This window comes from Patagioenas fasciata, chromosome 1, assembly GCF_037038585.1.
Source record: "Patagioenas fasciata isolate bPatFas1 chromosome 1, bPatFas1.hap1, whole genome shotgun sequence".
NCBI lineage: Eukaryota > Metazoa > Chordata > Aves > Columbiformes > Columbidae > Patagioenas > Patagioenas fasciata.
Window position 1 is genome coordinate 117,102,991 of NC_092520.1, and position 26,985 is coordinate 117,129,975.

Below are 26,985 nucleotides of genomic sequence, written 5' to 3' on the forward strand. Positions count from 1 at the left end.
ATGACTCACTTTCTGAAAAAGTAAATTCAGATCTCTTGTCGGCATTTCCTCCCCACGCCCTAAAACTGTTTCTCACCACATGCACGGATATGACCTTGTTGTTGCTGCAGGCACTCAGGACTGCCATACAATGAAGATATTAGCTCAATTTCTACTTCTACTAGGAATTGCTGCTTTGTAAGTACAGCAATTTTCTGTTTTCCTTGGTAGAAATGAGGAGAAGTCTGTGGGAAACTGCTATTTATATTGATTTTCATTGGAGTGTCTCAGACTTGAAGGAGGACCTTCCCTTGAGAAACCTCTGCTTGGGCAGAAAGCATTTTAACTACATTTCTGGTGTTCCCTGGCCCAACCCTCAGGCATGTATGAATGTCACTGTTGTGCAATCAGCAGTGGGACGTGTGGTTTAAGAGACTCTGGGATAAATTAAACCATCCAGCAGCCTGCAGGCTCCAATATAACACAGCTTTCCTGTGGCAAAGCGCGCATGAGCAGCTGGGGCACATTTAGGGACTGCTTTCCCAAGCAGATGTTAGACGCTGTGCTAAGCAGCAGTCGTCGTGCTGAAACATTTGGAATGATTTTAAGTCGACTGAAAATAAGCTCAAGCTCCAGTTTATCAGCTGCCTGCCTTGAGTATTACTTGACCAGGTACTGTATTCCTCCCTTACTATGTTGGAAAATGCACAGGAAAATTTTAATGGGCATTTGGAATTTTTTTTTTTTTTGCTGCTGTAGATAAAAATATCTCGAGGAAGTTTTTAAAAGGCATTTCCTTTTACAACAACATTATTCTTGCACAAGCCTGTGTATAAAGTGGGAGCTGCAGGCAACGTGTTATCATGAGTCTGTTTTTTATCTATACCAGGTATACAAAATAGGAATTTTTAAAAGACATTTTCACAGTACCAAATTGACTGGAATTATCTGTAAGACATTTCACTGAGTGTTGTCAAACTGATGCCACAAATGGGTACTGTTATTGTGAAAAGTGTATCGGAGTCCATCTAAAAATTGGAATATCTTCTTTTAAGCAACCTGGCTCGAATTGGGATTTCAGTATCTTGTAAATATTTTGATAGAAAAGTAAAGATAGGTTAAAAGAGTTCAATCAGTAAAGGAAAACAGTACAGTTAGTACAATATGAAAGATATGCAAGCTATGCATATGCTACCCCACGGGATTATTAAAATGGATAAAGAGAAAAAAAATCTAAATTACTCTGTGGAGGTTAAATAATGGGAGAGAGAGAAATTTGGCTTTAAGCCAAATTCAACTCAGATAGCAAAGTGGCTTCAGGTTGCTGCATGGCGTTAAGTGCCACTTTGGCAGAAGTGGTCCCAAATTGGTCCCAAAAAGGCATCCTCCTAACTGCTTGGGGCTCAATCAGGTGGTGGGTGCTCGCTGCTGCCCCAGCTGCTGGGGCTGAGCAAAGAGCTGCACTGCAGGGTGGGGACCTGTGGTCTCCCCTGACACCTCCCCGAAAAGGGATCAACAGGGCAAGATGCTTTCACTGTCCCTCTTCTCCCCACCGGAGCTGCTGAAGTTTCTCTGACTGGACCCCCATCACCTTTCTGTAAGGAAATGTCTTGACAGGGACAATACCACCCAGTGCAGTGTTTTCTGTATATGACCTGTTATTTCAAGGCAGCTTCTGAGGAAACTCAGCCTTGAGCTCCTGCATGTGCTTTGAGCCAGTGTATCTCTGCTGTGAAATACAGGCAGTTAGTGACAACCAGTTACACAATTCAATTTTAATATTTCCAACTCCCTTTTATTTCAGCTGTTTTGGAGTCACATGGTATGTATATGTAAAAGATGGCTGAAGTGTCTTCCAGTGTCTTTCACATACCTACCTAGGATGCAGCAAAGACATAAATCCAACTGCAGGAAGCTGAGTATCTGTGGATTAGAGATGTTTTATCAGCATTGATGATTGTAAATAAGTGCTTAGGGCTGTTCGGATGACAATTTCCTAAGCACAGAAATTAAAATTTTCCCATTGAGGCCTGTAGTGTTGATGAATAAAATACAAGAACTATGAGTATTTACTAAGCTGCTAAATACTATAATTTCTGGAAAACAAAATGTGAAACAAACATAATTTATAAAATTGAGATGTTTGGGATAGTTTAACCAAACATGGGATAAATATGAAAGAAGACTTTTTTACAGCTTTACCAAGGTCATTTGGCCTTCACTTCTGAGCCTTTAAAAAGTTTGACTTGTTCTGGCAGTGAAAGAGAAAACCCCAGAGGAAACTTTGCAGAAAGCTGTGTGGAGAGGTGGAAAAGACCATCACACCCTGAAATGTGATACCTACACAGAAGGAAAAGGGTCAACTCAGAGGTCACAAATTCATTGTCTTCTAAGGAAATGTCAGCATTGAAAGAGGACAGCTAGAATTTCTACAAACAGAGATCTGTCTCACAAGCCTGAAAGGAAACCTGGCACTTCAGGTGAAGAAGCATCAGGCTACTACTCTCTTTGCAATTACAGAAAAATAAATGATATTGAGGACTGGATTTTAAAAACCTCTTCCTTTCTGAACAGTAAGTATCTTTCATACAGCTGAGTTATGTAAAAAAGATATTTTTTTGCTATTTTAAAATAAACTTTTCTATACAAAAATTCCTCCAAGAAGTAAAAAAGTGCTAGTAACTAAAATTAACATAAATGTCTTTACTCTTTCTTCATTAAGGGTTTGATCTGAGAAGCACTGAAGTAAATAGAACAGAGAATGGTGATAGGACTTGATTAGGTTTTTAATCTCTTTTTATTGGAGTGACTACTAAGAAGATGTGAACATGACAAGGCTTTCTCTCTTGGTTTTGCAGGATCTGAACACTCCAAATGTAGAAATGGTTTGGCAACTAATACCTTATTGGTAAGCAAAAAGTTGATTCTTTACTGTTAAATGATACTTGGATCTAAAGTAAACAAAGTTTAATAATGACATAATACTGTGCAATAAAAAAGTAGGGTTGTTTATCTATAAAGTACACTCACAACTTGATTTTGGTTTTACTTGTGTGTTTTTCTTGTTCTTATCTTTTTCACAACACAAAGGTCTCATTCTAGACAAGAAGGATGCCAGAGGAAGTTGATCACATTCTCAGTTTCCCAGACCAACTTCTAAAAAACACTGAAGCAAAATAACTCACATGTTACCTGTCACATGCAAATTCTCAAGTGAGACTGCTCATAGGAAGTTTGGAAACAACTAGAAAGGGGGATTTTAAAGTTATGGTCCTGACACTTTCCTTTTTGTGACATCTGTTTGGGTCAGTGATCAAAATGTAACACGCCATCTACATCTGGGCAGAGATGGGAGGGCCGACAGCTGCTTGCAGTGGACAAGATGAATGTTCAGGTCATTGGTTTCTTTCCTTCTTCTGTGTTTCAGGACATCCCTGGTCACACCCCTGATTTTTGGTCTACTTCTGCAGCCACCACTGACACAGCTTTCCATTGTCACACAGCCCAACATCATCCTGTTGATGGCTGATGACCTCGGCATAGGGGATGTAGGTTGCTATGGGAATGACACTATCAGGTAAGAAAACTAAGCAGATAATGAACAGAACTGGTGTGTTATCTGATGTAAGACTGCAGTTATCTGCCCATCAACAGCTATTAGAGTTTATTTCCAGAGGAAATGGGAGGATTCCCCATGGGTGTAATAAAGGGTAAATGTAAAGCACTACGAGGATTATCTCACAGCCTAGAGGGCATTCCCAGAATGAGCTCTGCCATCACAAGGCCTTTATTGTGGGAATGTCAACCATTCTTGTGTATTTCTTACAAGCCTGATATTGAGAAACATGAAGTTCTTACACATAACTGAAGATAGAAATGTCGTTCAGTCTTTTAATATATCAGGGCTCCTTACCTCATTTAACTCTCTTTTGCCTTTCTTTCCCAGTCTCACATCAAAATATAGTATAAGTCACTGCAGTGATCTGTGTTACTAGGAAATATTTTTCAGACCAAAGGACAAAATTTTTCCTTCTCTTCGAAAACTGTGCTATGGAATTGCCTGCTGGCTTCCCACCAGCTTGTCACTTCTTTGAAAAAAAAGAAAATTTGGTATGGTCACTACCCCCATTCAGAAAAGTTTTCAGAATCTCACCCTGATTGACACCAGCTGGCAAGTTTCTGATAGGTAGCTGATGAGCATAGGCAGCTGATGGGGTTCTGCATGGCTGGGCCTCCACTTCAGCATAGTGTCATCCTGAAGTCATGAGTTTTCTTCTCAAGAGCAGTGAGGTATATTTCTGTAAGGCCCTTTTTAGGACCTGGGAAACAAGAAGGATTTGTTGGCTTGAAATTTATTCTGATGGTGGTTGTTAACGAAGAAAAAATATTTCTTCATCACATGAGAAAATTATTTTTTTTTTAAAAAAAAGCCATCTTCAAATTGAAGAAACTTCCCAAAATAAAGATAAGTATATTATTCCCCATCCCCTTTCCCTTGCAGACCCTCTGAATGCTACCTGACAGTGTTGGTTACATTTTTAGGACCCCAAACATTGATCGCCTGGCAAAGGAAGGAGTCAAACTGACCCAACATATCGCTGCAGCTCCACTTTGCACACCTAGTAGAGCAGCTTTCCTCACTGGCAGATATCCCCTCCGATCAGGTTTGCCTTGCAAAACTAAGCAGCCTTTAAATATTGCTTTCGTGTTGAAAGGAACAATGTCACACAATGGGCACAAAAGAAATGAGAGTGTGCAAATAGAAGGGGTGCCACAGACATGTCATCCGTCATTGAGGCAGATAAAGACACACCAGCTAGGTCTAGTACCTTCAGGGTGGTATCTATATTTATGGGATACAGTGAACCACCCTGAGGCAGAAAAGAACCAGCTCTGCAGAGCAGTTTGTTTCCTCCCAGCTCGCAATGTTCATTGCCTCTTGGTGTCCTATTGCACAGATTGCAGCTAGAATTGAGTCAGTTGAAATTGTTAGATTCAAAACAGTCATTATGCAGAAAATGGATAATAGTAACAACACATTTCTAAAGCACTAGTTACATGAATTTCTGTCGTGGGTGATTCCTCATCGGATATCAGAAACAGCTCAGCCCTGCAGGGAGCAAAGCTAATCTGTGCAGATGTCTGTCTATTCCCTCCAGTCAAGGTGCAGGACAAGGCATTATAGGAAAGCTTTGTTACCTGTGTGTCAGAATTCACCTGCCCTATGAAACAACAATTTGGCAGTTACACTATTTTTCCCAGTTCTGGTTTTAAATTAAAAATACTATCCTGTCAAACTGCATCCCTGAGATGAAGAGGTATGAAAAGCAAACAGATCTACATGTTTCTAACAGCAACTATCTTATATTCATTGCCTTTGTTCCCGAGGCATTTTGAAACTGACATATTGTTTTACTTTTATCATGACAGCTCCCACTGAGGTAGAGAGCTTGAAAATCCACATGAGCTTGTACAGACTCTCTCCCACTGTAGCAACAGGGCCAAGGCATTCAATGTGTCCATGACAGATTGCACTTCACATAACATTGTATGATGCGGTTATAGCCAGTACGTAATCTTAAATAACAGGATGTAAACCTGCAGGTGAGGAGAAGATTGTGCTGCCAGATAGCTACTCTGTGGGTTTCAGACATCAGCCATACCACTGTGCAGGGAGATCTTGAGTTCCCAGGCAGCCTTCTGCAAGCTGGAGTTTGAGGTTGACAGAAGGCTGAAGTCTCCCCTGCCCTCACAGTCACACTAAGCAAGTGCACCTGGTAGAGCCTGGATGCCACTGTGACATATAAAAGTTCCTGTACAACTGCACCATTCTGAATAAAATAAAATTAAATGTTTCAGTATACAAAACAGGAAGAATAAGTATTCCATAACTGAGAGATTTAACTCTTTCTTAATCTGGTCTAGAGTCTTAGATTCATTTCCCCAAACAAACAGCATTAGGATACATGTTTAACACTATAATATCAATGAAACCAGGAAACAAGAAAGTATGTCTGATAAAAGTACTGTACCAGTTATACTTACTAAGATTATTTATTACTGTATTTTTTAGGAATGGATGCTGTAAACAATTATCGTGTTATTTTTTGGAATGGTGGCTCAGGAGGGCTTCCTCCAAATGAAACCACTTTTGCCAAAATATTGCAGCAGCAAGGCTACAGCACAGGACTAATAGGTATGGGTATGCTCCTTAGGATGGCCTAGAAAGTGTTTCATGGGCTTGTCTCACTCAGATAATTTGTTTAAATATAGTTAGCAACTGCTTATACCTCGGTTGTAATATTTTTATTTCCTGATTCAAGAATATCTTGTAAGAAGAAATCCTGACCAAAAATAATGTCTCCTAAAAGAATAGGCATCTGATAAAAAGAACAGTCTTAAGGTTGACCTGCTTTCAAGCACAGCTATGGTTGTTCAAATATATAATGGAAAATATGTTAATATCTCTTGAATGTTATCCTGCCAGGAATGTGATAATTATTTCAGTGTTATTTCATTAAAAAATGAGTACTATATAAATATGCATGATGATGCTTCACACAGGTCAGAGCAGATTCACAACGAAAGGGAACAACTGCAACTTAAAACAATAGAATCAGTTCATAATATTGCAAGATTTGATCTTTCAGAAACAAAGCAATTATTTATTCTTTAATTACAGCATGCCTCTATAATTCACTAAGCTTTCAGTACAGCCCACGAAACATTGCCTCCTTCAGCATTACTATGAATTCCACTTTATTTTGTATTTTATAGAACGTTTTTTTATACAGCTGTAACTATTGGTCATGATCCAGTTTCAAATATTTATCTTAGATCTGTCATATAGTTCCACAGACTGATAAAACACAAATATTCCTGAGCTGAATTTTCAGCTATTTACCATACTTCATCTGAGCACCTAAATGTCAATATCCAAAATCAATGCCTGACACATAAAAATATTGGCTGCACAAATAAACTGAACTTACTAATAAAAGTGTCAGCAGGAATGGATTTGTATTAATTCAGCAGAATAAATCTAAACCATACAGGACAATATTAAGCAAATCTCTCCAAATATTTTAAGGTCTGTATTGCTGAACCTTCTTCTCCTGTTAGTTCTGCAGCAATACTAGTTTAGTTGTTTTAATCAGCTCATTAAAAAGGCCATGTGCTTCAGCTTCATTTCAGCATGTAATCACTAACAAAACAATCAGATTTGTCTCCACTTTGCTAAAGGAATTGCCCTGCAGGGAGATTCTGCTGCACCCCTCCCAGAAGCTAGCTAGCAAAATGGTCTGGCATTTTCCCTGTGGGCATCGCAGCCAAAATCACCCTACAGACACAGAGAGCATCAGGTAGTTTAACCAGAGTGACAAATTCTGATTAAATGCATTGTGGGGGATGATGGAAAGCACTGGTGATACCTGACACAAAGAAACGCATAAGTACAACTTTACATTCAAGTCATGATGCAAGAAATCTTACACAACATCTATCCACATTACCACAGTTGAATGAACACTAAATGGTCTGACCTGAATGGGATTGTTTTGCTCCAAGCACAACCAGTTTAACTGCAAAGTTAAATCTTATTAATAACCTCCAGCTTGATATGATAATGAGACTTTTTGTTGGGAAATGCTTTGCACACTCTTTGTAGTCAGAAAGCCAGTGTTGTATAACATATGCCCTCAAAGATTAATTTATCTTTATTATACACTCAGTTTGTCTTCTGGAGATTTGTGTCTCTTGTAACGTGTCAGAAGTCTTTGTCAACTTCAGCTGGAGATTTAGGTGTTGGAGTGCATCTGAAGTCCAAGGACACTTAAGCTGCACCTGTATTTATGACCCATACATCTATATAATGATTACAAACCTGTTTCATTCTATAGCTGGCTCTAAACATGTTAAGAAGTAAACTGAGTAGAGATTCTAGCTAAAAGCAATTAATCCATCTAGAATAGAACTTTCGGTATTTCTTTATATTTAAAACCAAAACACAGCCTTTTTTTTTCCTATGAAGCAGCTTTTTTCTGCTCCTATTGTAATGCACAGCAATTCTATTGAAACCTACTTAGGGTCAGCTGCTACTATATGTACTGGTAACATAGTCAACTATTTGTTTAGGATAATCTCCTTCCGTAAGTACACAGTTCCTTACTCCACAATAAGAATTAGTTGCAAGTTAGTTTTCAAGTAAAATTCTAAAAGTTCATTTTTATCTATAGAACCTGTATCTAAGGCCTGCATTACATCAAAGATCATTAAATGCCATTAAACTCCATCTCTCTGATGAGAAGTACATTTTGATTGCTTAATTCGAATATTCACAAGCCTTGATGTCTAAGCCAAATAAGTCAACTTTTCATGTCTCCATGTAAGCGACTAACCAGTCTGTTTGGAACAAGTGGAGGGGAAGCAAAAGCATAGTTTTGATACGCCATTCATTGTAATAGTGGACATGTGTTCATAAAAAAGAGCAAATTGTATTGCAAAATGTTCTAAGATGTTCTTTTTGATGCATGAAGATTTCGGCACTTAAAAGGAAGTGGTTTTGACTTTTTAAATTTGATGAAATACAAATAAATAGCAACAATACTTATAAAACAAAGCCTTTTATTCTCATCCAGTATGCAGAGATATTATCAGCAAAATTACTTATGTATGTACAGCTTCATGAGAAATCCTGATCTCCTGAGTTCAAGTTCTTCTGAATCTGGTGGTTTGTCTGCCAAACCCACTGTTGAACTGCCGATTACTGAGCTATATCATCTATAGCTTCCCTAATCAGTCTAGCACCAACATGTCACTGAGTGTTGCCGTAGTCCTGATACCAAGCTGTTCAAAACTTGCCAGAAACCCTTCTGCATAGCACCTTGTAGGTAAAGAGACAACATGACAACAGAATAATGTCATTTTGCCCTGTGTTTAAAAAAGGTCTTCTTCCTCCTATGTCATAGCTGACAGATCTCCAGGAAGGCCACACACGTTTGCTTAGTTCTGAAAATCTGAATTTTTTGCAATTTCTAGTTCCTTTTAAAATCTATTTTTTTACATTTGATCAAAGCTACAAGGCATTAATATATGCACAGAGCACTAATAACTTTTTTGGAAATTTATAATTCGTTTACTTTCATCAACCAGAAGATATATCCCATCATATCAGTACATACTCAGTCTACACGTATATATGGATATCCTACACATATCTATCCTATATGTATAGAATGAAGAAGTTGTCATGAGTAGGAGAAAACCATTTTTAGAGAAAGATTTTGTGTGAGGTAAAGCCCATTTTTTAATACCATGTCTTTACATTTTAATAATCTGTATTTTCAGGGAAGTGGCATCAAGGTGTTAACTGTAAATCCCGCAATGACCATTGTCATCATCCTTTAAACCATGGGTTTGACTATTTTTATGGGATGCCTTTTACACTAATAAGTGACTGCCAACCAACAGAACCACCAGAGATGGACAGAGCCTTTAGAAGGAGACTCTGGCTTTACACTCAGATGATCGGCCTTGTTACATTCACCACTGCCCTTGGAAGGCTGACAGGCTTGATTTCAGTCCGCTGGAAAACGCTGAGCTGCCTTGCTGGATTTAGTCTCTTGTTCTTCCTATCCTGGTTCTCAAGTTACGGGTTTGTACGATACTGGAACTGCATTATGATGAGAAACTATGAAGTTACTGAGCAGCCAATGGTGACAGACAGGACTACATCCCTTATCTTGAGAGAGTCCATTTCATTTATTGAAAGGTAATGTGTATTTCCTTTGATCACAATTTTTCTGGTTCCCGCTTGTCTTGCAATTTTTAAATAGCACTTTCCTATGTGAAGTGTTTATAATTTTTATTATATTATATAGGATTTTAAGTATTATTGTGCCTATTAATTATTAATAATGTTAGCAACGACATTACATTATTAAATTAAAAAAATTAGCTGCTGCTTGAGGATCTCTGTTATTCCTAGCTTCACGAAAGCTGAGAACATTTTCAGACTTCCATGGATTGCATTGAACATTTCTAGGCTGTATTGAGGAAATACATGTTTCTACCAATGACACCAACATTGCAGTTTTCAGGGTTAGCAGCTGATGGCAGAAATGCATGGGTGGGCTGGGAATGCAGTAAAGCTGTGTCATAGAATGGGTTTTAACACTGTATCAGTTTAGCAGTGATTTGAAATTTATTGCGGTAGATCACAGGTTTTATATAAGATTTCTAATAGTATTTGATCAATAGTTGATTAATAAAGTGAGGTAAAGCAATTCAATGGGATTTGTTATAATTAAAACAGTAACTTTATTACAGATACAATAATAGCAAGATACAAAAGGGATAAATCAAGTCATATGCACATAAACACACACATAGATGCAGGGACAAAGACAGAAAAGTTTATAAGTCACACACACACTTGTGCATATTAATACATAAACATGTGAATATATGCATAGGTATACCTACTGGTAAAATTTCTCTCTGGAGCTTAGCAAACTATTCACTTTCAATGTGTCAACATTCTCAATGGGTGATAGTTGAAACCTGAGAAATCTCTTCGCCCATGTCCTCATGAAATTAGGCCTCCAAATCGTCATGAAATCATCAGTAAATGATCACTGAATTGTCACGAAACTGGCTGTCAGGCGTTGCCATCAGAGGCAGATGCTGGTCACAGCTGCTGCCAACAGGAGTGCTCAAAAAGTCTCACTTTAGGATGTCTGTTCGCAACATCTTTGACTTTAGTCAGTGAGTTTCCACCCTGGCCACACTTAGAGTGAGGTAATTTCTGGTGCTTTCCACCATTTGTCTACATCCAGAATTATTCAGATCATGAAGTTCTGGTACCATCCTGCTCAGGCTACAATCCAAGTAGCAGGTGTGCCAGGTGCCAGAAGCAACCCATCATTGCCACCTTTCCCAGGCAGAAGGAGGGTTTTTTCCCATACGATAGGAGCTCTGAGAACCTCACTGCTTTGGCTCACTACACCTGCATAATGGGAATGTTCTCTCCCAACATGCTTGGCTTGCCCAAGTATTGAGGTGATTTAGAGGGCACTGCAATCATCACAAGCTGTGAGGTAGCCCTACCATACAGACTGATATGTGGGCAACAGCTGGTGGGAGATGAACATGCTGCCTTCGTTTCAGTGACACAGTGGTTGTTTGCAAGAGGAGAAAATGGAGCTTCAATCTGAAACTTTTTTTCTCTATGATTCTGGGAAAAAAAGAGGTTCATTTTACATAAGCTGAACATTATTTTATCAGATAGATTCTAATCACTGGGGTCTAATAATTTACAAAGTAATATGTTTCTGAAGTGATTGTTGAAATATATAGATGCAAATCATAATACCATTTTCCATTACTACTGACCTCTGTATGTATTGAGAACCTTCCCCCCAATAACAAAGTTTTAATTTCTGTTTTTTAGAAATAAGCACAAGCCATTTCTCCTCTTTCTTTCCTTTTTACACTCCCATACTCCTCTTCTCACCACAGAGAAGTTTCTTGGGAGAAGCAGACACGGTTTATATGGAGACAACGTAGAGGAGATGGACTGGATGGTGGGTAAGTTACCATAGCAAATAACAATGTCTCCAATGACCTAATACCTAGGTCTGAATATATAATAAAAATGTAGTTTTTATTAAAAGAACAAGGAAGAGAATTAAAAACAAGTAGGACAAAAGTCCTAAGTTTTTCATGAGCTTCTTTCAATCTTGTATGAGCATTGTTGGCTTACAGCATTGGCTTTTTATTTTCTCCAGTCTTTGGCCAAATGAGTCTTTCTGTTCATTCTTTTTTTTTGGTCTAGTATTTACAATTTTTAACCACGTCTCCTTGGCTCCCGTCAGGGAGGTCTGCTCTTCTGACTACATAAGTGAAAATTATTTAGTTTTCTGTGGTTATTAAAGATCAGGAAATTTCAGCCTTTTATGGTCATGTCTTATCTATTTCTAAGTAGGATATGTCAGAAAGTGATACAACTGATAAGCAAATTAATTCGAGTTGTAAATAACCAAGCTATTTCTCTGTGACTGCTGTCAAACACTTATCCATCACAAATATAATTAAGAACATCAGGAACAGCTGAAGAAAGACTTCTTAATAAAAAATATTTATATTATTAATGCATATGATATCCTGTCAGTAATTTAATGCAAATACTAACTGTGGTCTAGACACCATAAGGGTACATGACATTTTTCCTCATTTCTTATGATGGCCACCACTGATGCAGCATCTAACTTTTTGAGGCCTTGGATCATGTTATATTTCCAAATGTTTACAGCACATGGCACTTCTGCCCTTTACAATACAGGCTTCTAGTCTGTGACTATGGTTCTCGTAATAAAGGAGTTACAACACATCACAAATTTTCTGTGCTTTTACAGAGAAATCACAAGTATAAATCTCAACCCTAAAAAACTTCTTTTAAACAATAAGCAGCCTTACACATATAAAAAAATAGTGATGAACGTTTACAAGTCCAAGGCTAAAATTTATGTAGTGTAAGCAATAGTTTTGCGTTTTAATACACACATATTCCTGTGTTTACAGGCCAGGTTCTAGATGCTATTGACAAGGAAGGTTTGAAAACTACTACACTGGTTTACTTTGCCTCTGACCATGGTGGATGGCTGGAAAGACAAGAAGGAAAAAGGCAACTTGGTGGCTGGAATGGAATATACAGAGGTAAGAGTTGTCAGGGATGGTGACAACCCAACAACATCTAGTAAAGTACTCAGGACACCCTTAAAGCTTTGATAAGACTGTACGCCCAAGGAATAACAGTGTTTTATCATTGAAAAGTGAATTAGCCTCATTCTCATTAGGCTTTTAAAAATGTAGTCAGTTCTAGCCTGTTCAGGTGTTCTTTATAAGTATGAATTCCCAAACTGTCCTTTCCTCATGAGGCAACTGATCATAATTTTTATTAATATCATGTAACTTCTCACTAAACATTAATTGCCTTAAAGGCAACAGGTATGTTACAGGATTGTAAAAGAGGGAGGAGAACTAGGCTAAGAAAACATTTAATGCCTGAAAATTGTATCCACACTGAGACCTGATGGGGCAATGTTTTTGTAAAACAATAGAAGGGAATAATTGTGTAAGGTCACTTGAGGGGTCTGATATAGTAAACACACTTTCACTGATGTTGACAGGGAGCTTAATGGTAAAACCAAAAGTGTAAGAAAGGCTCATAAAGGTAACATTAGCTTATGATAATACAATAATATTTGTCTAAAATGTCTCTATTTCAAACAAAGCTTTTTTTAAATGAAAATTTATTACTTTTTTTTTTTTTTTTATGAAAGGTGGAAAAGCTATGGGAGGCTGGGAAGGAGGAATCCGTGTCCCAGGGATATTTAGGTGGCCAGGAGTGTTACCTGCAGGCACAGTTATTGATGAACCTACAAGCCTTATGGACATTTATCCTACAGTTGTTCACCTGGCTGGAGGGGTACTACCCCAAGACAGGTATAAACACAAGTGTTTTTATTTCTCCTTCTCTCCCAGAATGATGGAAAATCTAATTTGGAAACATATTCTAAAACTCTGACATTTTCTTTCACACTCCTTCTCTAGACAAAAATGTTACCACAGCCTAGTCACCCCTTCTCTACATTTGAGATTTGCCAATCTTTTACAAGCACATCCCTTGTTCAAAGTTGCCAGTTCCAGCAAGAGGTGGCATGCAGAAGGAATACAATTCTGTACAGTTTACCCCAGTCTGATAATCTCCATTTTTTCTGCTAGGGTGATTGATGGCCGGGATCTGATGCCTTTACTGAAAGGAACAGTTGAGCACTCAGAGCACGAGTTCCTGTTTCATTACTGTGGCATTCACCTACATGCTGTGCGGTGGCATCAGAAGGACAGTGAGTGCAGAACTTCTTTCACAAGAATGAGGTTTAATATATGGGAGGGCACATTTGTCTAACACATTTTTTCTGGGACCGAGTTTTCCAAGTAGTTCCAGGTGTAAGGTGGTAAAGAACTTGATAGCAATGCCTGTATTGTATGGCACAAAGAATTTCTTCATGGCTTCAAGGCATGTGGTGTGCCAGACAGGCTGCTGGAGCTCAAGATGGGTCTTAACCCACCTCTCTATCTGAATAAAAGGCCTGTGGAGTCAATGCCCTCCTTGTCTCATGGAGAAATCCTTGTCTCAACCCTTTGTCCATCCTTCTGCTACTTTAACAAGGAAGTAAGAGGTAGAAAACCCAAATCTTTTTTCATGTCTTCATAAAAAAAAAGAAAAAAAAAAGTAAGCAATAACTTATACTTGCTGAAAATTTTGGAGAAATTTCAAAATGTAAAAATTAATGTTGCATTCTTGATTTAATTCTATGGCACTTAATTCTGAATGAAATTACAACATTTTATCAACTAAGTGCAAAGAGGAACAATCCCTAGAAAAACGTTCACTCTTCTAATGCCTTGTGATAACCACCAGTGACATTGCAAGCCTTCTTTCTTTCCTGCCAGGTGGAGCCGTCTGGAAGGCTCATTACATGACCCCCATCTTCCGTCCACTCGGGGCCGGGGCTTGTTATGATAGAGGATTTTGCCCATGTTTTGGGGAAGGTGTGACTCATCATGACCCTCCCCTGCTGTTTGATCTCTCGCGAGACCCTTCTGAAACCAAACCTCTGTCAGCTGACACCGAGCCCCTCTTTGATGTTGTGATAAGGAAGATTGGAAGAGCCATAGAGGAGCATCGCAGAACACTTACTCAAGTCCCAGAGCAGCTCTCCTTGTCCAATGTGGTGTGGAAACCGTGGCTACAGCCGTGCTGTGGGACATTTCCATTCTGTTGGTGTGATAAGGAAGGTGATAGTAATCTTGCCGATCTATAAAGGAAAGAACCAAAGTTACTTCCTCAAAAGCGTTTTTAGATCAAGAGTGTTTCCTTTGGGCTGTTGATTGATGGGTTGGTTGGTTGTTTTGATGGAGCCTTTATATGAGAATTGCTCCAGTGACTGGCACAGTATTTGGTAAATCTGGCTTTAGGCCAGACACTCTAAGGGAGAGAGCAAGGCAGAATCATCTGAAGAACATGTTTGGACTTGCATCTGTTGCCAACTGCATGAATAGTTCAAATGCACTGAAGCAGGCCAAGATTAGAGCTGTACAAGTAATTATATAACTGACGTTTTTTGTTCTGTATTTCCAAGTAATTCGTGGATTGAGATCTCCCTTAGCTCTGTTATCCTTACTGGTGATGCATAAGGTGTGACTATAAATAATTTTTCCAGACCACTGCCTCCAAAATAGTTTTACCCACAGTTCCTCACAGAATCTCCTTTAAAAGTAGTTTCCTTCCTTCCCTGTAGCTAGTCTTGCTAGCAGCAGTGACAATGGCAGCTGGTTAGCCTGGGGCTTCTGGATCAGGAGAAGTTTCCCAGGTGAGGCCTTAAGCTTGGAAACATGACACACTGGGTAACGCCTGTCTGCGCTTTCTGATAAAGATGAGACTCCTCTGATTGGATTCATCCTCTTTTGATGAAGAACATAAAAGGGAAAAGATTTTCCCTTTCCAAAGCTCCCATTGCACCCAGCTGTCTAAGCAGCATTAGCAAGGGCGTAGGGGCATTGGTGGTCACAGAAGTACCACACTGATAAACACTTCAGTGATTTGGGCACAGAATTGCACAAGTTACCTTGCTGTTCACATCTCAGCCCTAACTGGTTCCTGCTAGCATGCAGTAGGTTCAGAAAAATACTCTTTTGAGAGATGCCCAACACTAAATATGAAAACAAACAAACTCTAATTTATTATTCTAAAATGCATAATTAAGGTATTTTTTGCTTCACAAATTTTCATCCCCCTCAAACTCCTTGATTTACTTAGATCCATCTCCTCTGCTGCTGTAAATTCATTAATTTCCTTCTTTGTGTTAAAATAGTTGTTCTTATTAAAGTGGCCTTGCAGGTAATGCTTTTCATTTTAGGGTACAACATGCATCTGTTCACATAGGCAAGTTCACACCAGTATGTCTGAATATGTAGGCATCTGAGAATATAATTTGCCCATTCAATTTATTTCACTTTTTTTTTACTATTTTTTTAACTAATGTGCTAGGGCCCTTTTCAGTTGTTCACTTCCTTTGAAAAATGTTTGGTTTGTTTTGGTTTTATCTTCCCTGTTGTTTCCCATAATTCAGTCACCAGGAAATCTGCAGGTAAACAAAGCCCTCCAGCTTAAAACCAAAGTTTTATCGTACGCTGTGACCTCATGCATTTTACAGTCTCTTATAATTCACCCAGATGCTCCATTTTGAGAATCTTAGTGGTCCCATGGATTAACCTTTTTTTCCCTGAATATATAAGTTGGCGTCTTTGATGTCTATGCTTGAGCATCATCTCAAGCTCTCAAGCTCTATGCTGCTCAAGGTTACATTCATTTAGTAACACTAGGTTTGCTGTTAGCAACCCTGGACTACAGTTTCTTGGAGCACAGATTCTTTGAAGCTTTGGAAAGTGCATCAACAAAATTGCTGCCAGAATTAAACAGTCACATGAAAAGGAGGAGGAAAAAAACCCATTAATTATACTCTAGGTGAAACACATTGGGACTGATAAAAGCTTGACTAGCCTCCAAGGATAGAGAATGCTTGTGAGATTTTGCCCAATGTTATGAGTGTTGCAGTAGCCCTTTAGATTATCTAACTTCCATCTTTAGTCTATTTATGATAGTTTGGATAAACAGCTCATGAGAAGCTTTCTTCAGCCAAATATAAATGGTTCATTGAAAGCTCTGCAGGGTGCTGCACATTCCTGCACTGACTGGCACACTCCCCTGGGAGCCTCACATCTATCAAGACAGAAACTTTTTTCCCCATTGCAACAAAAGTTCCACATCTGAGAACTAGCAGAGAGTCCCCGATCTGGCCTGTGATGCCTCTCCTTTTCTCATTTATTTCCCTCTGAAACTCTTCATAAAATTGGGGCCAGGCTCTCCATCTGATTAGGTTTCAAGGAATCACCACGAAGTCACTAAAGCTCTTGTTCTTGTTCCATTTCTAGGGAACTCCCTGAGTCCCATGTGACGGGCTCCTTCTCTCTCTCTGCAGGACACCCTATGGTGAGTTATGAAGGGAGAGAGGATTAATTGCTGTCTTGTTGGCACAATCAGTCACAGTAGGTGAACACTAGATAGCCCACATGTTGAAGACAGTGGTAGTCTCTGCTGAGATGTAACTTTCAAAGATGCAAACAAACATACTGAAATGTAAATAAACATGGATATTATTTGCCATAACAGATTACTCCCATTCAGAAACATTAAATCGTTTAGCCCTGCAGGTAACTGAACAAATCCAGGCAGATTCCTACTCGTTCCTTTCAGGCAGCATTACAGGCAGGATGACTGGTTTACAGGACCATTTTTGTTAGCTGTGTATCAAATCCCATAAAATAGCCACCAGTTTGACAACTATATTATTTTCTGAAGTTGCTTCTTTCAAGAAAAGCTATTCCGTCAAACTAGAATCCTCAGAAATCCTCTGAAAAACAGATAACTATATACGGCTCTATCAGAAGCTGCCCGGTTCTGCAATGGTTTCAATGTGTACATCCTTGGAGAAGTGAAGGAGATGATACGTCTCCTCAATCCCATGCTGAGACTTCCCACTGACATTAGCCGAAGATGCCAGAGAGCCAGACAGCTGGTCATCACTGCCAGTGTGTGTCTTAAAATAGCTGATATAGTAATATCTCACTGCCATTGAATGAAAGACTCATCTCATCTAGCACTCTTGTATAAACACATATACATAAGATGTTTTGAAAAGATACCTTCAGGTGTCAGTTAGATATGCAGAATAAAATATATGTAACTCTATCAAATGATATCATTTGTAGCTTTAGCCCTTCAGGAAAAGAAATATCACTGGAAGGATGTTCCAAAGTTGTAGGACATTAGACCATACAAAAACAGGATTTGGAAACACCCTGTCAAATACTATTCAGTTTGTTCGCTTTTTTTTTTTAATCTTTGATGTACTACTATTTCAGTGCAAATCAGTGCCTAAGACTGATTTTTACTGCTTAGTCACAATACAGTTTTCACCTAGTTATATTTATACTGGTCATAGCCTGAGGTGACTTAGATAATGTTCAAGATGAATTTCAAGAGCATCTTACAAAACCCCTAAAATCTAAATTTGGATACTGAAAATGTTTTCAAACACAGCAGCAATCAACATTTGAGCATGCAAATTAAGCTGTTGAAAATCTAATGATCTCTCTAGCCATAAAATATTTGTCTGTTTTCTTGAAAAGATCTTTGAAACTTAAAGAAAAAAATAATTATTACCTGTTTTGGGTTTTTTTTAATAGTATTTAATCTTCTTTTTGCTTTAGAATAATAGTAGAATTTTTAAGCTGGTTTTGAACTCTCCTGAACACACATTGGTCAAGTGCTTCAGCTTGACTTCAACGTGTTAATCACCAACAAGATCACATAGTTTTCAGTATTTCAAGCTGAGTGTTCCTCTGTGGAGACCATGATGCAACATTTTGAGAATCTTCCTGGCCCCACACATTAGAAGTTTTGTGCCTCAATATGTAAGTTGGAATCTGCAATGTCTATGCTTGAGCACTGTCTCAAGCAAGATTGACAATTTCTGCCAAACGGCATCTCAGGGGCAAGGCAAAACATCAGCGATCAATGGTGGTACCCGGAAATATAAAAATCAGAATTATAAGAAAAAAACCTTACACAGTATCTGTCTGTACCATGAAACTGGAATGGACACAATGTTGTCTCATAATTTCTATTAAGCATCACATAACATAGTATTTTATAAGTAAGCATTTGTATTCTCTGTAAAAAAAATAATCAAAAAAAAGTTAATATGATATAAAAAGCAAGCACTTACTGTCCTGGTTTTCAGAATTCAGCTTCAGTTGCCATTATTTTCTCCTTGGTGCTTCAGTGTTTTTTTCTGGTACACTTCAGTATCCTTCACAGGAATGTTTTGGGTTTATTTTTATTTGAAGGATTTTACTGACCTCAGCAGAAGATTGAGACACTTCCAAAACTCAAACATATGAGCTAGTTACAGAGTTGACTTTCTGCAGGTTTGGGGAAGAGCAGAATGTTAGGCTAAAAAAGAAGTCAGTATACCCATCAGGCAGTCAATTTTTTATTGATCATTGCTAAAATTACTCATCTATTTATAAACTCACTACTTGTGTTCCTTTATTCCATGAAATCTCATAATCTCCTTCTAGGCAACAGAGGTAAAATGAGAATGGTATTTTAACCTTTGCTTAATATGTGTTTTCTACTTCTTAAAGCTGGCAAAATAAATTAAAAAAAAAAAAAAGGCCAGAGATATTTGTTTTGTTTTAGAAACTTGGGCTCTTCAAGACTATGATTCATATCGCTTTCTTGTCTGTGATCTATGTTATCAAGGAAAGGAACAGCAATGCCAAGGCCTAGCAGATTCTAAGTGATTTTAAGTATTTTTTCTTAACATTTAAAAATATTACTATTTCCAGGAAGCCACCATCAAGGTACTTACTGTGAATTCACAATGGCCAAAGTCATCACTATTTAAATGACGGGTTTGGTCATTTTTATGGAATGCCTCTTAGCTTAACAAATAGCTGTCAGATAATTTAGCGTCCTGGACCAATGAGAGCCTTCAATGTGAAGCTTTGGCTTTTTAAAGCAGATAATTGGCTTCATTACACTCTTGCCTTTGGATGACTTACTGCCTTGATTTCATGCTGCTGGAAAACCATCATCTGCCTTGCTGGGTTTGATCACTTGTTCTATGCCACCTACTTCTCATTACCAATTTGTTAAACACAGGGACAGGGTTATGACAAGAGCCAATGAAATTACAGCACAACCAGTGGTGATGGAAAGGACTTTATTTCTCCTCTTGAGGGAGGCAGAATCACCAACTGAAAGTTAAAATAGATTCCCCTGCAAATCTACTTTTGTTTCTGGAGCATCTTCCTTCTCTGTTTGAATGTCTGAGAAATGAATGATCAGTAAGTTAATTGTCTTAAGCCAAGATTTCAAAAGTAAAACTGACTCTATATGAATGATCATATTATGTCTTCATTCCAAAAGCTAAGGTTGCCCTGAATTTTCAATGATCATTAGCTCTTTTAAGGCACTGAAAATTTTTGAAAACTTTCACATTTTGGAAGAAAATTGTGACACTTAAATAGACACTTAAATAGATAATTTTTTTGCTGAGGAGACCAAAACTTTTCAAAGGATTGTAGACAAAGATAGCAGTAGACTGGCTTCCCAGATCAGTACATCCTATGATATGTATTTCATGCTTACTTCAGTCATGAGTGCACCAAATTAGTCACATCTGATCGTACTTTCCTTGAGCTACTGACCCATGTAAGAACTACAGGGCCGCTTTTTCTATCCTCTGCACAGCACTTCCCAGCAGGAAGGACTTTCCCTAACTTCCAGTCTTCCCATTTCTGGCAGTACTGCTTAGGGCAGCTGCCACAATAACAAACCACACTCATTTCTAAAAGGGATCAAAAGCCAGGAAATCTTGCCTGCTGTGCAAATCACAACTGTCTCTGAAGTTTTAAACTTTTCACCTTTGTCTCCCAGTCACATGTCAAGAAATGCTATCACAGCATCTGTAATCATAACTGAAAAATCAACACATATCTGCTGAAGTGCAAACTGTTTTATTATTCTAATAACTGTAAGATTAATGATATAACTACCATATTTTGACTATAACTAATACATTTTGCTTAAAGTACCTAATATCTTATACAAGCATATTCTTCAAGTACAATGACTGTTTAGTTGTTAAAATATGCAAGTGTACCAATACAAGTATGCTCAGTAGGCTCTGATTCTGAGTTGTGCTAGATGAGACTCTTCAAATATTGATACAACTAATAGACAAATGCCATTTTAACCTTATTACTACTTGTAAGTCTTCAAAATTCAGAAGAGCACTGACTGCTGATAAACATTTTCAAATATAAAAAAAGTTTATGCATTTAAATGTCTAACACTTAGGGGCACAGCCCATTCTCTGTCTCTGCATTGAGTGACAGGGTCTTGGTCTGGAATTGGGTCTCTATATATGGCAACAAAGACTGTGCTAACAAGGAGCCCCCTTCAGAAAAAGCTCTTTCTTGGCACTTGCTGACTTTTTCTGTGATTGAAAATACCGGTCCTGCAAAAACTGATGTTTAGGCTTTGTGCAACTAGTCGGTCCATCAAGCTTGGATGATTAGGGAGGCTGAATTTAAAGCTGATCTTTGGTTAATCCTTTATGTTGGTGATCTACATGTCATTCAGAGTGATTATGTATTTATAATATCAGCCTCTAGTTAGTAAGTTCTGATTGTTTTCTCCAGCTTGCCATGGTGTTTTATATTAAGTTCTATTTCAGCCTCTGAGCAATTTAGGATTCTCAATGATATGTCCACACCAAGAACCTCTACCCTTTTTCCTGTCTTTAAATAAAGCCATTATTCAATGGATTACAGCATGACACATTTGTACCCTCTTTTTAAAACATCACAAGCACATGTAGTCAGTAAAAAGAGGGGTCTGGTGCCCCCATGAGTCTGCAAAGTTGCAAGGCAAGCCAGACTGCGCAACCACGAGTATTTGCATTGGCACAAGAGAGCACTCACAGACAGAAGAACTATAATAACATAATTGGGAATTAGCCAGACTGCCAGAGTTGGTATGCAGACACCAAGGTGACACTATGATGACTAATCTTCTTTGATCTCAAGAGGGTCAGTTGGTTCACCCTCTGCGTTAGCCATGGCTCTCCTGTTTTCATCCATAGGGTGTTTTTCCATATGGGTTGATGTAACCTACAGTCTCACTGCCTGTGATCTTGCACTCAGTGATCGCTAAAGCTCTTTCTGTTGGCCCTGGCTATTACAGGAGCTGTATTTCCAGCTTCTGCTTTAAAACAGTTCTTCCTTATTCTGCCCTTGGCACCAGAGGCAGGCAGAGAAGCCCCTCCCTGCGGCAGGCAAGATGAAATGCCATTGGCAAGATTTTTAAAGGAGACCGACGCCCACCAATTACTCTTGAGAGAGATACACAAGCCATGCTTTAAGGAAAAACTATCTTTCGAAGCAAAGATCAGAAAGCCTGAGACAAAGAAGAAAGTGAAAACAAAGCTCCTTCAGTGAGTGAGAATGGAGTAAGTAAAAGATTAATGTTTGGTGGGGTTGGTTTGTTTGGGTTTTCTTAAAAAAAAAAAAAAATCGTCTCTATTTTTCCTTCGTGAGGACTTTTTCTTCCTTCCTTTACACCCTCAACACAAGGCTGAAACGTCTTTCCAACGGTGTGTATTTGCTGCCGCTCCCCGCCCAGGAGGCTCTGAGCAGGAGCAGCCCCGGGGCCAGCGCTGTCCCGGGAGGCGTTTTCGGGAAGATGAATTGTAGCAGTGAACTTTACCCCGCGGAGCTCTTTCCTTAGGCAGCAACCTGCTCCTGCACCTACTCACGTCTTCCTCTGCAAAGCTCCAGCTGGGAGGGCACCTGGCCTCTGCCTTCCTGCCCAGCTCCTCCACTGGCTCATAAATAGCAAATACAACGTGTGAGCAGGGTTAGAGGGTCTGGGAGGAGAGAAGGGGGGTGGTTACGATAACAGTCCGTTTTCCTTCCCTGTTCACCTTTTCAAAGCAAGCTCCAGTTTTTGGAGGGTTAGGTGGTGAATGGCAAGTATTCTGATTTTATTATTATTGCTAGTTATTGTGGCTTTACAATGGCATACAGAAAGCATAATTTGTCTCCACGTTGCTTCCATGTGATCTTCACTGCTTCTTTAGTAGCTGTGCTCCTAGTTGCTGTTCTTTTTATCTCATTTGTCTACCCTGTTTCTGCCACAAATTTTCCACCCTTGTGCATTGCTCTTGTCCCAGCTGTAAGGAAAACTGCATGTTTCTAACTGCATAGTTTGAAGCCAGGGGCACAATTACATCGTTTAGGCCACAGAGTGCTAATCATTATGTGAAAATGCATGAGTTAATTTAAAGCCTGGGGTCAGACCATTCCCTTCTGCTGTTGCTCTGAAGGCAGGGGGGCTGCTGTGCAGCAGCAAGTCCAGAACAGGGTAGCCATCACAAACTAAAAACTTTGGGTTGCTTACCATGAGAGTTTTGGTTACTGACAATGCACAACAGTAAGTGGTAATAAAATGCTATAATCATGATAACAGATAACAACTGTTGTTATTATCCAGGTTAGTAAGAACTATAGTTCTTACTTAGTTCTTAGTTCTTATAGGGCTCTTTAGTTTGGAGAAGAGGAGACTGAGGGGTGACCTTATTAATGTTTATAAATATATAAAGGGTGAGTGCCACGAGGGTGGAGCCAGGCTCTTCTCAGTGGCAAACAATGATAGGACAAGGGGCAATGGGATCAAGCTGGAACACAAGAGGTTCCACTTAAATTTGAGAAAGAACTTCTTCTCAGTGAGGGTAACAGAGCACTGGAACAGGCTGCCCAGGGAGGTTGTGGAGTCTCCTTCCCTGGAGACATTCAAAGCCCGCCTGGACACATTCCTGTGCGACCTCACCTAGGCGTTCCTGCTCCAGCAGGGGGATTGGACTAGATGATCTTTTGAGGTCCCTTCCAATCCCAAACATACTGTGATACTGTGATACTGTGATATCCCCCCACTGAGCACTGTTGCAGTTGATTCCTTGAGAGTGCAGAAGGGGCAGGGAAAAAGACAAACCACTAAGTATCTCCTGATTTTTGGCTTTTACCTTTCTTGCAAGGACACCCTTGCTTTATGGTTGATGAACAGCTCCTGTTCCTGGCTCACCAGCTGTAAGCACTGAGCAAGTGATTATGTTCACACCAGCTGGAAGATTTTTTTTTTCTTGTTTCACTTGTTCACCACTTGTTGCCTCTCCCTTCTTGAACATCTGGATGCCTGAAAGGTATGGGAGAGAAGGAGGAAAGGGACAATAAGGTGGAACAGTGTGATGCATCTGGAATGTTGTATGTGTTTCTTTCAGACCCATAATGCAAGCTGAAGTTCACATTTTAAATTGCATTCTGATATACTGTTGAATGGGATTAATCTGTCATGTAGTATATTTTTATAGAAGGCAGAAAGTGTTTACTTTCAGCTAACAGTTAAACAGCAGCATATCTCCATGCATTACTTGAAAAAGTATGTCCTAATACTTATAATTCATTTTTGTTATATTTAAACAGTGGTTTGGGATTTGGTTTTGATGTTGTGTTTTGGGAGTCTGGTTTTTTTTGTGTCAGTCTGCAAGTAATTTCTCTCACTATCTTAAGTTAGACAAGAAAAACAAAAGGAAAGCAAATTCTTTTGCTGTGTCAAATTACTGACTTTTTGCTGAACTGACAAGAGTTTATTCCGAATTTTTCTGTTGGAGCTGTACCTCTCTTAACATTTTTAAGAATAAGAAGTTTCTTTCAGGTCTAGTGGATTCCAAGAGCAAGTAGCAGTGTTGCCAGTCTTCTGGGGATAAGGGTGAAACATGAGATACAACTGGCTTCTATAAGTATTTTTGAAATGAAAGTTTGTCTTTTTTCTTCTGAGTAAGACTTCATGAAGGATAGACTCTAGTCTCAGACTATGTTCAACAAGTGAAATATTTTGAGGCTGAGGGAACTGCCTGGAGCCAAGCTGTAGTGGGGGAACAAGGGGCTAATCTAGTAGTTTCAGGCTTGCAACTGGCTAGGAAAAGCTTTGTAACGCTACTTGGAGTTGTTACAATCCATTTGAGTTAGGATCACCTGATTCAACCACTTAATAAACCAAGAAAAAGTTTGTTTTGCTAAATCTTTTCAAGGGACTGTTGAGGCAGCTGCAGGCTTTGACATTCCTGGCAGGTTGGATGAAATGTATTCTAAGTTGATTAAGCCTTCATTAATGGCTAACAAATTTGGAGAAGGGAGGGTTAGGGCAGTCATGTGTAGTATCAGCTGCAGAAAACAGTAAGTTTTGGATAAGATTTACAGGCAATTAAAATTGTTCAACTGAGGGGAATATGTCCAGACAAAGTTACATTGTCCAGTTCTTGCTGTTCATGGCTCTGTAGGATTTGGCATCATTTTGCAGAAATTTTTAGACAGAATTATTGTAGAGTCCTATGACTTTTTATGTGGAGGTACTAGACTGAATAGCTGATGTGTACTTCTGGTTGTAAATGAAATAATGATGTTTTTAGTTAACAATGACTTTTGAGAACTCATCAGTTGAAATTAAATAGCAACAGCAGTGATAAATTGCAAGATTCTACTTGCTATCAGCTTGAAAATAATCCACTCAATTAGACCTTGGGGAATCCACAATTGCCTCCAGTGATCCTTTGACATGACTTCTGTTGAGAACAACTGATCATCACATGTACTCAGAGTCCCCTTTGTCCATGCAAAGACCATTCAACCTATATGATTAGTATTTTAAGGTTACTTTGGGATTATATGAACCAGAAAAAAATATATATTGGAGCATCTTGTTAGTGTGAGAAATAAGAGCAACCTGGAAATTACAGAAGAATGATGATGAGAAGCAGAATCCTCAAGTAAAGGGCCATTTTCCTCAGGTTATTTGACCTCTTTAGATAAGAGTTTAGAATTTTGCTTTAATTTAGCTGCTTTCATTAGTTGAGAAAAAGATGACTCATGAAGTAGCGACTGGGGAAGATACTATGAAGTTTATATGAAATTGTTGCTCTGATTGTGTTTACTGTGAACTGTTAAATTTCAGCTGACTGCCTGTTACAGAGTCACATAACTTGTGTTTCTTCACAACACTTTTCTTTCTTCCACTTCAGGTACACAATCATGATGACATTGTACTCTTCTTTGAAATATGATTGAATAATAAACTGCCCTGCTTGCGCAAAGTGTGTGTTCTATTTCTCTGACTTCACCTTCCAAATACTTGCTCTATTTCAGCAAAATTGATGAGCTTTCTAAGACCTGTGTTTTCTCAAGGTGAATTTATGCACCAATTCATCTTTTACTGTCTTGTTCTTGATTGAGCTCTGATTCTCTCAAAGTAAAACATCTTTTCCCACTCTTGAATCATTTATGTGGTTTTCTGCCCCTTCTTCAGTGCTTAAACTTGACTTTGAAAGTAGTCTGCTTTTGGTCGGTACATAGTATGATCCCATCAGTACTCATGCCTTTCAAGTAAAGTTATCTCAGTAGTCCCTCTTTTGTAAAGAAATATAAGGAGTGATAGAGTTCTTTTTTCTTCACTCAACATCACACTTGTGACAGCTCAATTTGTTGCTTGCTATAAGCTTAACTTATTTTCAGGATCGCTGCCTACCAGGAGATGATTGCACCACTGCCTTGCTCAGCAGCTGCTGCCATTCTGCTCAGGTGAACACATTTCTGGCTCCTCTCTGCAGGTATTTGTTTCCACTTCACAGAATTAAAATGGCATAGTTTGAACTGACCTACCTTTTTTTTTTTTTTTTTCCCAAGCAACCCTGTGCTCAAATAAATCAGTTTTCCTGATACTTTCTTTGCTTTAAGTCTTTGTTGTTCCCTTCCTTACCCCTATGTAAAAAATTTAACTCCACTAAAAATCATGTCGTTCTCTCTTCCCCACACTTTTTTATTAATTCCTCCCTGACTGTGAACCCCACACTGTTCTGAAGTTGTCTCTCTCTTTGTGCAAGCCCTTAGAGAAACAGTGCCAGGCTCTTACACAGACACAATTTCTCCATTATATCTTGTAAGAAAAGCAGATTTCTTGAACAGAAGGCTGCTATAAGCTCGTAATGCTGCAATTCTCTAGTTATGCATTAAGCACAGTAGTATCACCTTAGAAAATAATTCTAAGGCAAGTAGAGGCCCCAAATTTGATAGTTCAGTAGGTTTTTTTCAACATCTGATTCCCAGTGCCAGTGTTTTCTAACCTGTCCTTAGAAGATCTTTGTCAATAAAGCTATGGGAGCTCAACTATGGTGTAAATCCGAATTAAGTCTTTTATTTAAC

At 38.8% G+C, this 26,985-nt stretch overlaps 2 protein-coding genes across 7 annotated transcripts in view; both read left to right on the top strand.

Moving 5' to 3' along the window:
* The first annotated feature begins 64 nt into the window (after positions 1 to 64).
* On the top strand, positions 65 to 21,506 carry LOC136116444 (arylsulfatase D-like). Of its 4 annotated transcripts, XR_011740773.1 has the most exons (13): positions 470 to 651; positions 2,238 to 2,552; positions 2,838 to 2,887; positions 3,407 to 3,556; positions 4,522 to 4,643; positions 6,053 to 6,175; positions 9,325 to 9,748; positions 11,429 to 11,565; positions 12,559 to 12,693; positions 13,320 to 13,482; positions 13,762 to 13,883; positions 14,494 to 17,092; positions 18,373 to 21,506. XR_011740773.1 is itself a non-coding variant. In XM_071813284.1 (12 exons), the coding sequence occupies exons 3-12, from the start codon at positions 2,862 to 2,864 to the stop codon at positions 14,862 to 14,864; spliced, it is 1,773 nt and encodes a 590-aa protein (XP_071669385.1). In that variant the 5' UTR covers positions 65 to 177; positions 2,238 to 2,552; positions 2,838 to 2,861; the 3' UTR covers positions 14,865 to 21,506. The 4 variants fall into 4 exon arrangements, 3 of the variants coding, with proteins under 3 accessions (XP_071669385.1, XP_065685243.1, XP_071669392.1); XM_071813284.1 differs by lacking the exon at positions 470 to 651 and adding an exon at positions 65 to 177 and having other exon boundaries at positions 14,494 to 21,506; XM_065829171.2 differs by having other exon boundaries at positions 14,494 to 21,506.
* Positions 21,507 to 22,065: 559 nt separating this feature from the next.
* Positions 22,066 to 26,985, top strand: part of LOC136104623 (arylsulfatase H-like) — a 42,175-nt gene continuing 37,255 nt past the window's right edge. For 2 of the 3 annotated variants that reach the window (XM_071813259.1, XM_071813269.1), the window contains exon 1: positions 22,081 to 22,184. In XM_071813259.1, the coding sequence (XP_071669360.1) occupies positions 22,180 to 22,184 (5 nt within the window). In that variant the 5' untranslated portion in view covers positions 22,081 to 22,179. Of the gene's footprint in view, positions 22,185 to 26,298; positions 26,394 to 26,985 lie in introns of all 3 variants that reach the window. The other variant, XM_071813267.1, reaches the window with a different exon arrangement.

What these genes read in the sequence shown, in the direction of transcription:
- LOC136116444 (XM_071813284.1), top strand. Translation starts at nt 2,862, where the DNA reads ATGGTTTGGCAACTAATACCTTATTG. An exon ending in TGGCAACTAATACCTTATTG is followed by an intron (nt 2,888 to 3,406) that starts GTAAGCAAAAAG and finishes TCTGTGTTTCAG; the next exon opens with GACATCCCTGGTCACACCCC. An exon ending in CTGGAATGGAATATACAGAG is followed by an intron (nt 12,694 to 13,319) that starts GTAAGAGTTGTC and finishes TTTTTATGAAAG; the next exon opens with GTGGAAAAGCTATGGGAGGC.